The 15,770-nt window shown below is 35.9% G+C and overlaps 1 protein-coding gene across 1 annotated transcript in view; it reads left to right on the forward strand.

The window, feature by feature from the left end:
• Positions 1 to 1,412: 1,412 nt before the first annotated feature.
• Positions 1,413 to 15,770, forward strand: part of fmnl1a (formin-like 1a) — a 32,524-nt gene continuing 18,166 nt past the window's right edge. Inside the window, exons 1-4 of the mRNA XM_026916710.3 lie at positions 1,413 to 2,251; positions 10,624 to 10,707; positions 15,435 to 15,521; positions 15,618 to 15,691. Coding sequence (XP_026772511.3) covers positions 2,102 to 2,251; positions 10,624 to 10,707; positions 15,435 to 15,521; positions 15,618 to 15,691 — 395 coding nt within the window. The 5' untranslated portion in view covers positions 1,413 to 2,101. The remainder of the gene's footprint in view (positions 2,252 to 10,623; positions 10,708 to 15,434; positions 15,522 to 15,617; positions 15,692 to 15,770) is intronic.

Here is a 15,770-nt window from a genome sequence, read left to right on the forward strand (position 1 = left end):
TATTTCAAAAATTGTAAAATGTTTCCTTCAGTAAAGACAGCTGTTACCTGCCTTGTATATATTTAATTCTGAAGGATAAATATGTTCATACTGTTAGGTTAAAGGTTTTATTGGATCTCAGGTATATTTTTATATCATTTTAATGCAAAATGGACAAACAAGGAATTCTGTAAACTGAAGATCAGCCCAGTTGACTGTAGTTTGTTCAATTAAACCCTTAGGGACAGAAACAGATTCATCAAAAATTTGTTTTTATTACATTTCCAGAATATTAATGTTAAGATTTCCATATAAATTGAACTAACAGTCCACTATAACTACCTTTCACCTTGAAATCAAACCTAATCATTAAAAGGCTTCACAAATTGTATCATTTTTACATTTTTATCTGAACACATTGCTGGAAAAAATTCTTTTCCACGAGTTCTCCATTTTAGATAATGAAGAATTAGAAGTACTTTTTACTCAAACTCAACTCTGTAACCTGAACACATTCACTTCTATAAAATATCTGGACTATTCCACAACTCACATGTTCAACAGGAAGTTGATTTGCATCATCCAAATTTCCTGAAGATCACGGGAAGAAGAAAAGTACTCTCTCTCTCTCTCGCTCTCTTTCTTTTTCTTTAGTTTCAATGCTATTGACTGATGAGGTCAATTTGAAACCCAAAGTGTTACCCAAAGTATAGACTGAAAGTACACGATTAACTTAAAAGAACGATCTTTAATGTCATGCCATTAGCATGGATGCTAGTTAACCACATTTGCTAAATTGATGCTAAAAAAAAAAAAAAAAAAATGTTACTCATTGAGGAGCAAAATAGCACTCATCAGCATAAAGAAATTCAATTCAATTCAGTTTTATTTTTAATTTTATAATGGACATTGTCACAAAGCAGCTTTACAGAAATATATAAATTCAGGATATGAATTTTAAATTTATAAATTTATCCAAAATGTCACCTGAGATGTTTTTGAATGGTTAAATGCATGTTTTTTTTGTTTTTTTATTTTTTCTCAAATCACCCACCAGGTCTCACGGACAGTGATCAAGTCTGCCACATGGTGGGGTTCTTAAATAAAGTTACTGCACAACTGGATTGTAGATTGAAGTGTAGATTAGTGTTTTTTTTTTTTTTTTTTTGACTACAAGTCTGAACACTTTCTTAAGAGCTGCTTTATTGAAGAAAAAAAAACATAAAACAAAACAAAAAAAGCAGCATTCAGTATCAGTCGATTATAAGAATGAAATACACATTTGCATTTATTACTCTCTACATTCTGCCTCTTCTCTCTCTCTCTCTCTCTCTCTCTCTCTCTCTTTCTCAGTTTCTGTCAAACTCAGAGTTCAGGAAGCATCAGTGCTTCTGCTTTTTTTTTTTGCTCTCTCTGTGGTTTCCTCTTCTCAGCCATCTATCCTCTCTCGTCACACGGTTAAACGGTTCTCAACCAGAACGACACAAGAGCACTGAGACACACGGGTGCTGTTAGTGACTGCAGTCTCGGGAGGACGAGCAACATGAAGAAAGATGCTCCAGTCTCTGATAGTGAGCAGAAGATGAGCAGGGCGAGGCCTAACGCTTAGACAGAATTTTAACGCATTGAGCATTCAGAGCATTCAGCTGTACGGTTATAAATTCGACTTGCATTGCCTGAAGGACTGCTATTGTTTTTCTGAGTGAATGTTAGTATTGTAAGGGGCATTTCTGGTTCCCATTTTTTACCACACACAAGTTCGTGTGTGAGCGCATGCTGTGTTTTCCGTCCATTTTGAAACGGAGAGGACGTTGCTCAACATAGGACATGTTTTCCCCTCGTGCTTGGGTTGTCAGCATTGAAACGGATTTTTGAAGACTTTTCATTTTGGTCATTTTTTTCTTGTGTGAACTACCAAGATCAGTCAGCTGTTGCTCAACCAGACATCATGTCTTAAAAGACATGATTTCACCCCCATTCTGGACTTAACTGACTGTCAAGGATTGTAGAGTCACACAACATTATATAGAGAGCGAATTGGCCCCGAGCAAGGAATTCTGGGAAACGTCGCTGGCCGTGATTGGAGGAAGTTGGTATCCTGGAATTCCTAAGGAAGATAGTAATGGGAAACGCGGCAGGCGGTTTGGAACAGCCTGAGGGCACGGAGGCTGGGGTCAACCCCATGTTGGCCACCATCAAGAAGAAAACGGCGCCTCCCAAGCTGCCCATGCCTCCTGAGGAAGAGCTGGAGGAGCGCTTCAACGTGGTGCTGGTGAGTCATGGAGAATGGAAACACACGTGTGTATGAACACCAGACAGAGATACAGATACACCACATACATTATATCTGTGTATAAAAATTGTTCAGCCATTACAAACGACCAGACATAATTATATTAAAAAAAAAAAACGCACATTGATTCATATAGAGTGCAAAAGTTTTCACCCCCTATGGTTTTTGAATGAGAAAAAGGAAGACGTTTCTTTATTTTATCCACAATTAAAAAGAATTCCAAGAAGTTAAAAACAAATTGTTGGTGCATACTGAAGCAAGCCTACAATCCAATACGCAAATAAAAATCAACAGATAAATAATTTGCGAAAGCCAAAGGCAAGAAAGTTTTGTTACTGTCCTCTTGATCTCCAGATCTGATTTGAAGAATGACATCTGGCAGAGTTTAAACCGATATATCAAGCGGAAATATGCAAAGATTAGTCACGTAATCAAGCCGAGATGTGTCAGATAGATTTGGGGGGAAAATTAGAATCTAAAAGTTGCTCAGAAGATAGAAAAGAAGTTGGAGGGAGTTATAAAGGTAAAGGGTGGACATATAAGAGCTATCAGTGTATGTGTGTATGGGGGGTGTGCAAACTTTTGAACCATTATTCAGATTTTATTTTACAACTAATATCTTAGCATACATGAGGGAACATATGAGGGAACATATATATGTAAATATATATGTAAATTGTAGGTAAAAGACACTTTAAGCACAAATAAAGTATCTTTCACAACGACCTATCTGCATGCTTCAAAAACAATAAGTAGAAAAATAAATAGAAAACAGCATTTTTGCCATCCTAACCCACTATAACTAGATTTTTCCTTGAAATATAATCATTAAAATACTTTAGAAATCATATTTTGCATCTCATTCTTGAAACAACTTTCCACGAGTCGTCCATTATAGGTTATGAAAAATGTTTCATAACTGAACCTTCTTACCTGAACGCATTCAACCTTTTGAAATATTTGCAACACCCAAAAGTCACCAGGAAGTTGCATGATCTAAATCTCCTGAAGATCATGGGAAGAAGAAAAATACAAAACACACATTAAGCCTTTTTTTTGTTTGTTTGTTTGTTTTGGATTACACAGATTGCTTTATTTTGTTCAAAGGGTGTAAATACTTTTGCACTCAACTGTATGTATACTGTCAATAATACTCAGTATACACAGTATATATTGTGATAGTGTGTGTTATGCTGTTGTTAGTGTAGGGCTAATAATCATCCACAACAGGAATCAAAATACAGGACTAACACTCTCGAAAAAAACCAAAAAAACAATCCCTATATGTACTATATCATAGTTAATATTTACAAAATCTCGCCCCTCACAGATTCTGTGCTTTTCCTCGTTCTCTCTGAATAAGCTCTTAACTCATGCCCTTGTGCTAGAGGAAATAGGTGTTGTGTGATGACAGATTGGTCAACAGCTCTGAGAAGAGTCACAGGACTGTTATAGGAAACACAGCACAAGTTCCTTTAATAAAGTCAAATCCGGACCTCACACTCTCAGAAGCAAAGAGTGTACACTTTTAGTTTGCATATTTTACCTAGAAAGGTGCATGTAGTGTACTTTAAAAACGATTGATATACGTTAAATCACACTTCCAGGTGAAAGGGTAACGCCCCAGTGACAAGGAGTAACGCACTTTAGTACTATTTAGTACCATTATAGTGCTTCAAATCATTTTTAGCCTGTTTTCACTGGTATTTCTGTGAAAATTCCACAATCAGAACAAGAAAGAAAAAGCAGATTTGAAAATGGAGTGCAATTTCTGTTTGATTCTCTGCTTTTCAATGCACTATTACAGACTGAAAAATGTAACTGACTCGACTTCCTCTTTAATCTATTTGTATCAGTGTCGAGTTTCGAGACTGTGTGCGCATATGTGCATATGTGTGTGTGTGTGCTTTTGAAGACTGTGTGTTAGAGTTAAATGTGAAATATGTATTTATGTGTTTAAACCGCCCCTCACCACACACACACACACACACACACTCAGCATTATTTCAGCCTGAAGGTCTGCTATGACAAAAATGAGCAGCTACTATACATAGATTATGTAGAGAGGATGATGAATAGTGTGGAAAGTACTGAAAAAATCCATCTGCTTTGTTGATGAAAATAAGTTTATATGGAAATATTTGTGATGTGTTTAGTGATTCTGGTGCTAATTTTTTGGTTGATGCTGTTTTTTTTTGTTATTCCTGTGAGAAGTTAGTGGTTGTGTGTCGCGCTGACGTCAGAGGAGGACACTGTTATTGCAGGTGAAGTTACAGTGGTGTTTAATAGGGAAAAAAATGTTAACAATCTCAAACATAAGTGATAACAGTCAGGTTTTGCTATTAAAAACAAAACAAAAGAGCAAGAGCTTCTTTTCTTATTTTACAACATTAAACCTGATATTAATATTAATGAGAAATCCAGTGTACAAGTAGCAGAGACATTGGCGCCAATGTTGGACTCAAAGTCCCAGAATGCACTGCGGCTTCACGACACAGCTGCGCTGAGTTATGGAACAGGTTTTTTCTTGGCTAGTTAGCGATCTATGAGATGATGTGTGATGGCATTGATGGAGGATCTGGTTAAGTGTACAGAAGAGGAGAGAGCTGGACAGACTGAAAGACTAAAGCGCCGCTGCATCGCTCTCTTTAGGTATAGATGAAGCGAGAGGTAAATCCCACTGCACCAGTATCAGCAGGTAGTCGAACAGTATTGTGGGTAATGTAGGAAACCGTTAAGTGAAAATAGCGTAACATGTCAATAAAAGACTTTTTAAAGAATTTCATTTCAAAAACAAATCTTGTGATCTGTTAAAGTTAATTATGAAGTTAATACACTATATGGCCAAAAGTTTGTGGACACCTGACCATCACATCCATATGTGGCTCTTCTCCAAACTGTTGCCACAAAGTTGGAAGCACACAATTGTATAGAATGTCTATGTATGCTGTCGCTTTAAGATTTCCCTTCACTGGAACTAAGAGGCTCAAACCTGTTCCAGCATGACAATGCCCCTGTGTACAAAGTGTGCTCCATGAAGACATGGTGTGTGAAGGTTGGAGTGGAAGAACTCGAGTGTCCTGCACAGAGCCCTGACCTCAACCCCACTGAACACCCCACTTTGCGATGAATCTGAACACCGACTGCACCCCAGACCTCCTCACCAACATCAGCGCCTGATCTCACTAATGCTTTTAGATGAAGGATGAATGTTATTATTAGGTTATAGGCTAAAAGGTTATTATTCAGGATGTTCAACAAGCATATATGGGTGTGATGTCACTAACAATCCCCAAACCTTTGACCGAATAGTGTAAGCCGTTCAGGGTGGAGTTTTCCTGTAAGTAAAACTGAAAGCGCATTATGAAAAAGTTGTAGCAAAATGAAGTGGTACTGGGTTGAGTAGTGATCAGAAAGAAAGAAAAGTGAATCAATATTGGTCTCTTTGGCTGAAAGTGTGATCTAAAAAAAAAAAAAATTTTTTTTAAATAATTTATTAGCTGATTTCTTTGGGGTAAAAATAAGAAAAGTGTGTTGGAAGGTTATATTCTGGTGCTACTGTTTTTACTGAAAAGTGTGCTGTTAATTCATAGTATTAAAGTACCAGACTTTACAGAACATACAAATAAATTTAGGTTTAGCATTCTAGCATTGTTATTTCACTACTCTACAAAGGCGTGTGAGCTCATCCTCAGTGTACAGACACCTCCCTATTCTCTGCCAGCTCTCACTCTGCGTAAGTGCTAAAAATCATCTTCACCTCATTGCTTATTTACAAAAAAAGAGAACGCCGGAGCGGAAGCCACAACGACTTCAAAGAGGAAACGCCCCGAACAAGCAACGTTACACCCTTTCCTACTAGAGCTAAACGTTATCTCACTGTAAACACCTAAAAACCTGTAGAACTACTGTTTTTACGTGTGTTTTGTATTTTGCATATCATCAGACACGAAAAACCCCTTCGAAATGAAAGCGTATATATATATAGCTAAACCACAGATTCGAAAGATAAAGCACATCAATGAGATGCTGTTGAATTGTCAAATCTGAGTAGTCAGAAAGTGTTAATTAATTTTCTATAACAGCAGCTCTGACAGTAGTTCCAGCTGTAATTCAAATCCCAGGTTTATATTAGTGTGCTCGTTCTAATAAGGTGTCATTTCTATAGTAACAACTCCTTCACAGGGACTTGTATAGCAAAAGCTCCACATAAATAAAGATGTGGAAGGAGTCTCCAGTGTCAGCACTTTGTAACAGTCAGAGGTAAAGCTGTAACTTAAATTTTTTCAACACGTCTTCAGGACAGAGGAGTCTCAAGTGACAAGCTGTAGTTTTTGGCTTATTAATTTAAAAGAGAGAGAGAGAGAGAGAGAGAGAGAGAGAAAGAGGGACTATAATTATGTAACTGTTACAAGTGATAACAGGAACTAACTTCACAGACAAAAAGTATAATGTTTTGTAAATTGTTAGCATTGGCAAAGTGCAACAGTATAAGAGAAATAAAATACTTCAGGATGTGCTCTTTTAGGAAAGTAACTAATTAATTAAACAAATTAATTACTGTGCACTCATAAAAGGTACTGATATGTTTTAAGTAAGGAATAAAACAATTGGGGTCGTGCTGTTAAAGGAAAATAATCAATGACAGAGTGTTAAAGCAGAGTTTCTATTACCACCCCGAAGTTGATTATTTTCCTATAACAGCACATCATTGACATGTTTTATTTCTTTTATACTACAGCACTTCAGCAACAATTCCAATTTTCAATTTATTAATGAACAATACATCATAATTTTTATCCATTTATAGTTAAATGTTAAGTTAAATGTCTGTGAAACAGGTTATGATTTGTCTTGCAGGTGGAACTATTGTCATACCTGCCATAATATTTGATTCAGGATCAACTTTTTAATTAATAAACATGTTTTGAGAAGACTACAGTGTTGTGGTGTGATATAAAATGAATATTTGGAGCACGAAGTGAAATTAAACTTCCATTTCAAACTGATAATGTTTTAAACAAGTAGAAATTGACGCCAATGGATGCCTCCGCCACCAAAAAGTAAACCACCAACTAGTCCTTGAAGAAACACTGCTTCAGACATTTGACCTTGCTGTGACCTTGACTCTGTTTAGATCAATTCTAATCAGTCCATCTGCTGGATACAGAGATAATTACCACGCTAACGAGAATCTCAGATTTATGAATGTTTGGAAAAAAAAAGAAACCACCTACTGGTAGAGGCATAAAAATATTTATAATCTCAGAAAAACCACAGACATGATCTATCTATATCCTTTTGTCGCTGTTGAGCAACATGTCTATCATCTATTTATATATACGTATATATATATATATATATATATATATATATATATATATATATATATATATATATATATATATATATATATATACATAATCAGGTCTGGAAATATTTGGACAATGACAGAGTTTTTGTGATTTTGCCTTTATACACCACCGCAATGGATTTGTAATAAAACAATCAAGCTATGCTTGAAGTGTAGACTTTCAGCTTTATTTTAAGAGGTTCCACAAAAATATGGCGTTGGAGATGCTTTGCCAGGCCTTCACTGCAGCCAGTTGCTGCTTGTTTGTGGGTCTTTCTGCCTTCAGTCTTGTCTTCAGTAAGTGAAAAGCATGCTCTATTGGGTTGAGATCAGGCGACTGACTTGGCCATTGAAGAATATTCCATTTCTTTGCCTTCAAAAAGTCTTGAGTTACTTTCGCAGGATGTTTAGGGTCATTATCCACCTGCACTGTGAAGCGGCGTCCCATCAGTTTTGTAGCATTTGGCTGAATGTGAGCAGAGAGTATAGCTCTATACACCTCAGAATTCATCTTGCTACTTCTGTCAGCAGTCACATCATCAATAAACACCACTGAGCTCGTTCCACTGGCAGCCATACATGCCCATGCCATAACACTGCCTCCACCATGTTTGACACATGATGTGGTCTACTTTGTATTATGAGCTGTTCCTTTCTTTTGCCATACTTTTTTCTTCCCATCATTCTGGTACAAGTTAACCTTGGTTTCATCAGTCCAAAGAATCTTATTCCAGAACATGGGAGGCTTTTTTAGATGTTTTCTGGCAAAGTCTAATCTGGCTTTCCTGTCCTTGAATGTTACCAGTGGTTCGCACCTTGTTGTAAACCCTCTGTATTTACATTCATGAAGGCGTCTCTTGATTGTAGATTTTGACAATGATACACCTACCTTCTCCAGAGTATTCTTGACTTCTGTTGATGTTGCGAAGGAGTTTTTCTTCATCAAGGAAAGGATTCTGCGATCATCCACTTTAGTTGTCTTCTGTGGTCTTCCAGGCCTTTTGATGTTGTTGAGCTCACCAGTGCTTTCTTTCTTTTTAAGAATGTTCCCAACTGTTGATTTGGCCACACCTAAGGTTTTTGCTATCTCTCTTATAGATTTATGTTGTTTTTTCAGCCTAATGATGGCCTCCTTCACTTGCATTGAGATCTCCTTGCACTTCATATTGGTAGCTCCAGTCGAACATCTGCCAAATGCCAACTCAATACCTGATATCATCTCCAGACCTTTTATCTGCTTCACTTGTCTTGAAGTAATGAGGGAATGGACCGCACCTGGTCAACTTCCTGTCAGTCAATTGTCCAAATACCTTTGAGCCCCTGAAAATGGAAGTACTTCGCTTAAAATGGCTGTAATTCCTAAATGGTAAATGCCATATTTTTGTGGAAGCTCTTAAAATAAAGCTGAAAGTCTACACTTTGATCACATCTTGATAGTTTTATTTCAAAATCACAAAAACTCATTGTCATTGTCCAAATACTTCTGGACATGACTGTATATATATATATATATATATATATATATATATATATATATATATAGGTGCCACAGATATGCAACATGCAACAATCTGTCAATTATGTAGTCAGATTTAGAGATGAGTCATCATTTCCTTTCCTATTTCCAATGATGTCATATGTCAGAGAAGATACCTTGGAGATTGCATGTAAACATTAATCTACACATGATATGAGTCATTCTTTGTGTAGTACAAGTCTGTGGCTGAGGAAAACTAAAATATATGTAGGTTTACGTGTTGACTCAACTCACTGACAAATTTCCCCTCAACACTTCTCTCGATATTGATGTAATGAGGGGTATTTAAGGACACATGTGTCTATAAAATGTATAGCTATATAGGTGTACTGTATCTCATGCCTGTTTTTTTGGATTCATAGTGTGGTGATATACGAGGGAACTAGGTGTAGATTGTAACTTTTCTAGGTTGAGTGACCTCCAAAATAGACAATAAAGCCGAGTTTAAATGATGATGGTATAAAGAATATCAGTTAATAACAGTTAAAGCGATAGTTTAAAACAAAAGGAAATCTATAGATTTTAAAATGAAATCTCTATCTAATGCATCTGTCACATATGTGATTATGTTCAAGAATTTCAAGAATGTCTCCTTGTAGTGAGAAAAGACTCACTTGTAATCGAAGGTTACGTGCAACTATTGGGACGGTTAATAGACCTGTAATGAATGGGAGAGTAGTGAGAATCCACGTGTAGGAGGTTTTATAACAAATCCAAATCCACAATCCAAAATCCAAAAACAACAATTCAATAAAATAAAACAAATCCAAACAAAGACAAAATCCAAACAGTTGTCATTACACAAAGAAGATAAATATCACTGTCTCAAAGGCTTAAACTTACAGAATAAACAGGAATGTTGGCAAGACTTCGCAATGACTACTAGTTTGACCCAGCTTTATATAGTCTGTAAACATGTATTAATGATGAGTGAAGAAGAAGTGGTTAATATTCAGGGTAGGTGGACCTCTGCTGGCGTGGAGGTGACAGGATGTTAATAAAAAACAGTGTTTTAGAAGGTTTTCATAAATTTTTTATATAATTATTTGTAATTGTAAAATCCATACTTTCAGAGAAAGGACTGTGGTTATTTGTGGAATAAGTGGTTGTAGTTTTGAAATAATATTGCATAATATAGTTGCATATTTTAAACTTTTACTGACCGGGTTCTCCCAATACACTTGGACTTCCATATATGAGTTTCAAATCATTGGGTTTTTGTTCTTTTCTCAATACAGGGAAACAGCTCAAAATTCTTGTGTGTAGTAATCGCACATATTCTACACACACTTTAGATAGAAATTAAGTGAAAAACTGATGGAGTTTTCTGTTATGTTATCCCTTAAAGCTATATTTCTGTTATAGGTCATTTATACATCTTTACAAAGATTCTGTAGTTCCTGCATGAATGTTCAACATCCTCGTTTCATTCTGACTCCTTCTCCTCTCCTCTCTCCACAGAGCTCCATGAACCTGCCTCCAGATAAGATGACGCTTCTGAGTCAGTATGATAATGAAAAGAAATGGGAACTGGTCTGTGATCAGGTAAGAGCAAGTGAACATTTACAGAACATCTATTGCGCTAATGATTGTACAATGCACAAAATATACATATGGACCATTAAGTCATTTCATTCCATCCCTGATAATGTCATGTATTTTATACCACATTTTAAAAAAAGGGTAATAATATGAAATAATAGTCCTTGTTGATTAAGGCTTTGTTTTATTTTATGATGGAGTGACTTTCAGGATTATGTCAGGGTTTGACCTTTCTACTGTGCACCAGAGCAGAACTGAGAAGAACCTGTAGTCAAAAAGTCTCTGTTTGACTTTTCTGATCTGGAGGGATTTCCAGTAGTGGTCTTCTTATTTCTATAACATAGGTGTGTGTGTGTGTCAAAAAAATCAAAAGCATTATTGAAATGAATTCAGGAAATCTCACCACAGTTGTAGTAGCTGTAGTTAGATGAAAGGGTGAACATCAGAATATGTGCCAAATGCAACCACACAACATACTTAGAACATATGACTTGACAAAAAAAAGGTTTTAAGATCATGCTGCTTTTGGTATTTTCCTGTCTATTGATGAGGTGGAGTGGAGTTGTAAAAGGGGTCGGGAATACAATGAAAACCTTGTTGAGCCTCTAGTACGGCTCAGCTTAACCCATCATCCTTCAAAATATAAAGATATACATCAAGACTCTTCTCTGTCCTGGCACTAAGGTGGCTGTCTTTAAACCAAGATGGAAGAACTACATCTTTGCTAAGCATTTAAATGTAAAAAATATACAGAAAGAAGGAAATGTACCAACTTCTAACAGGGTTTTTAGCATTTTCAGACCTTGACCTCTCAGTAACAGGACGAGAAAGTATTTTAGATGTAGACTATAAATCACTTCTGTTAGTCACTCTGGATAAAGGCGTCTGCTACATGCTGTTTATGTAAATGACACTTTGTGTGGTTACATTATATGCTATCAAGTCAATTCCTCTTATTGCCCTTAGAACAAGTTTGATGTAGAGTTTATATGTTCTAATGTGACTAAAAGTGTGTTTGAAAATACAATTTTGGGTCAAAGGTGGTTCGAAAATGCCACTGCACCGGTAAATTTTAAATGTCAGTCCCACTGTTGTACCACTTCACCCACGTCAGTGAAGATGTACTATTTCTGGCCAAAAAAAAGGGTAAGTAGGACCAAAAATAAAGCCCCAAAGGAAAATATTTTCCCTGACAAAAGTGCAAGCAGATGACAGTAACACAAGAGTTTGTGATAAGTAGAAGGACATTGACCTATTGTGCATTCATGCTTAGAAAAAAAAAAAGCCAAACTTTACCCTTCACTGGAGTGGTATCTTCAAGAGTATATCTTCTGTACCTTTAGTTAGAGGATTTAGAGATTTAGTTTAAACATTTAGTTGATGTTTAATTTTCAGGTAATGCAGCTGAATTTAAAAAAAAAAAAGAAGTGAGAAGTCAAAAGGAAGTAGATAGTAGAAGTTGTTACTTTGGACTTTGTGTGCTGGTTGCTCCAGGATAGATTGTGTGCTGACAGACAAAAGTAAAATAATCAAAAGACTACTTGCTTAACATATTGCCTCATGTCCGGTACAAGCATGATGAACGTTAGTAGCACGCACAGGCTATTGTTTAAGGTTACACGGGAAGCCTGGCTTCCTCTAAAATTTCATTAAAATGTGGCAATGAAATGTTCAGCAAAGTGTCTGTATTATCCGTCAATATTTTAGTGAATCAAATGATCAGATATTTCTCTGCAATATCACGCTGTTTGTTCATTTAACTCAAACTCTTTTTTTGGTGGACAGTGCAGACTGTGTGGAAATCTCTTTTGACACCCATGACACAGAGCTAACAGACACACACACTGAAGCCTGTGAGTCAATTACTGTGTGTTCATCTACTCACCGTTTTAATTCAATTCAGTTTTATTTGTATAGTGCTTTTAACAATGGATATTGCCACAAAGCAGCTTTACAGAACAATATAAATTCCAGATATAAATTTTAGATTTATGAATTTAATGGGATGAAAGATTAATGCTCATTGGACAACAAGTTTTTAACACGTCACTTTGCACAGAAAAAAAAAACATCTCAACGTTTATTGGACAGTGTACTCTTCTTTTGTCGTGCCTGGATGCACGGCTTCTCCTTATGATGATTGGTAGACCTCGCAATGAGCAGAACCTCGTAATCAGCTGCTAATCTCGAAAGTAAATCTCAAATGAACATGACTGACATCTCAAACTTAAACATATGAGGCGATTGCAGTAGGTGTAATTTGTAAATATTATAAATTAACTCTATGTAAAAAGTACTGTTTGATTATTTATTATCTAGCTAGCTGTCACTTCCTTCTTCAGCTAGCAGCTTAGCTGATTTATGGGATATATAACATATAATATAATATACATAATTTGGGATATATAATATAATATGGGAAATAGCAGACACTGCTACTGTTGGCCTGATTTTAGAAAAATCTGATGATTTGATGCTCATACTTTATGTGGATAGACTGAAAATTAAGCAAGAGGGCAGACCAGTGCCCATGATTTGAATTCAAAAGTCAGGGAGAAAAAAGATCCCATTAGTTGTGTTAAGCTGGTACAGTATAATAGATTGGCTTTATTTATTATTAGTCTTATATTTCAAGAACTTATGAATGAGTGATAATGTGTTAGAACAAGTGCATTAAAATAAGCCTGCCATTCATGTTACATATGTAAAACACACACGCACATATATAGACAGTGAGAAAGAGAGAGAGAGAGAGAGAGAGAGAGAGAGTGAGAGAGAGCGAGGAAGGCGGGCTGGGTTGTGGGGTATACCAATACACACTGTATAAAGAGTATGAAGAACTAGAAATTTGTATGTCAGCATAAAACCAACTTAAACAAAACTTCAAGGTTTAACATCAACACAGCTTCAAATCCAACAAACTATATGATAATAAAAAAATATTCTAAAGTGTTGCTGACTTACTTTAAAATACTGAACAGGATTTCCAAGTATCAAGATACAGATATTAAGATGTAAGTCAGAGAGGTCTGCGAGGTAACAACGCATTTCCTGTGTTAATATTTACATCTCACTATGGCAACCACAAGCTGCTAACTCGCTCACTGCGGGTGCAAAGCAAAGAGCTATCATAGCGAAGGCCGCAAGTCTCATAAATGTGCTTCGTCTCTTTTTTTTTCTCTGCGGGTTGATGAGGACAAATGTTAGAAAGTACTGTCGTCATACTGTTAACTTTTGTTTTTTCATATCTCTCAGTGAAGATACAGTATATGGGTTGAAATATCATAATTTTTTAGCTATTTTAGCTATACTTGTATAAGTTATTCTTAATTAAAGAAAAATTATAGAAGAAATGATAGAAATTACAATATTCACTGAAATGAAATGAAACATACTGTAACTGCAAATACACTTAAGGTCACAAAAAATGCTACAGATAATAATTAATGATGCTGAAATGTGTCATTTTTTGCATAGTATTATGAATTTATGCTGTGAATGTATGTAATATTAATAGAAATTCTTTCATCCATCCATCCATTCACTCATCCACTCAAGCATTCATTAATTCAAATTAAAATTTTTCAAATTAAGTTCCATTAAACTAAACATAAAGATAAACATTCATCCATTAACATGCATCCATTAAACTATTCTTCTATCTATCAATAATCTATCCAACCATATATAAATGTATTAATCTGTTTTGCCATCCATCCATTCATCTATCATCTATCATCATCCCTCCTTCCAACCATCCATCCATCCATCCATCTATTCATTTATCATTAAACTATTGTTTCAACTATTTATCCAAAAAATCATTTATTAATCTATTCATCCTTCTATCCACCCATTCATACATTACACTATTCTTCCATCGATCCAACCATGTATTCATTTATTTATCTCTTCTTCCATCCCTCCATCTATCCATTCATCCATCCACCCATCCATCAATTCCCCCATCCATTAAACTATTCTTTCATCTGTCCATCCAAATATCTATTTATTAATCTCTTCATCCCTCTTAATCACCCATTCACCATCCATCCATCCATCCATCATATATCATACATACATACATACATACATACCTGCATCCATCAAAGTATTCATCTATATATTCAATTGTTATGATATTTTTCCATCCATCCATCCATCCATCCATCAAATTACCCTTTCATCTATCCAACCAAATATCTATTTATAAACCTATTCATCCATCCATCCATTAATTTATCGTTCCATCTATCCATCAATACATTATTTTATTAATCTATTCTTCCTTCCATCCACCTATCCCCAGTCCATTAAAATTAATCCATTAATCTTCACAACTATCCGACCATATATTCATTTATTAATCTATTCTTCCATCCATCCGTCAGACTATTCTTCCTTCTATCTACCCATATATAACACTAGTTTTATTTGGCTTTTATAATGCCTTGTGAAAGTTATTTTACTATAAATCTGTTACACCCATCTACAGACAGCATCTGTCTATCTATCCATCCATCAGTCCATTTATTAGTCTATCAATCTATTAAGCCATCTATTTATCCGTTAGTCCTTCCACTCATCCATCCATCATTCCAGCCATAAATCCATCCATCCATTCAATACATGCATACATGCATACATACATACATACATACTTCTCTCCATCCATCCATCCATCCATCCATCAATTCATCATTCCATCCCCCTCTCTGTGTGTCCATTAGGAGCGTTTCCAGGTCAAGAACCCTCCGTCTGCATATCTGAATAAGATCAAGAGTTTCTACCAGGACCAGGGAGGAGTGACACGCAGGGTTAGTCCTCTCTTCATCTTTTTTCTTTCTTTTTTTTAGAGCAATCTTGTAAGTTTCTAGAGAGAGATAAATTGTCTAATCTAAACTGCTCCACAGTTTAAGAGGCGCATTCAGGAGTCCACCCAGGTCCTGAGAGAGCTGGAGATCTCCTTGAGAACCAATCACATCGGGTGAGTTTCTCCATTGACCCCACCCTGGCACCAGAATGTGGTGCTGGAAGAATGTAGACATGATTTATACCCCATAATC

The sequence above is a fragment of the Pangasianodon hypophthalmus genome, chromosome 13, assembly GCF_027358585.1.
Source record: "Pangasianodon hypophthalmus isolate fPanHyp1 chromosome 13, fPanHyp1.pri, whole genome shotgun sequence".
NCBI classification, from domain to species: domain Eukaryota; kingdom Metazoa; phylum Chordata; class Actinopteri; order Siluriformes; family Pangasiidae; genus Pangasianodon; species Pangasianodon hypophthalmus.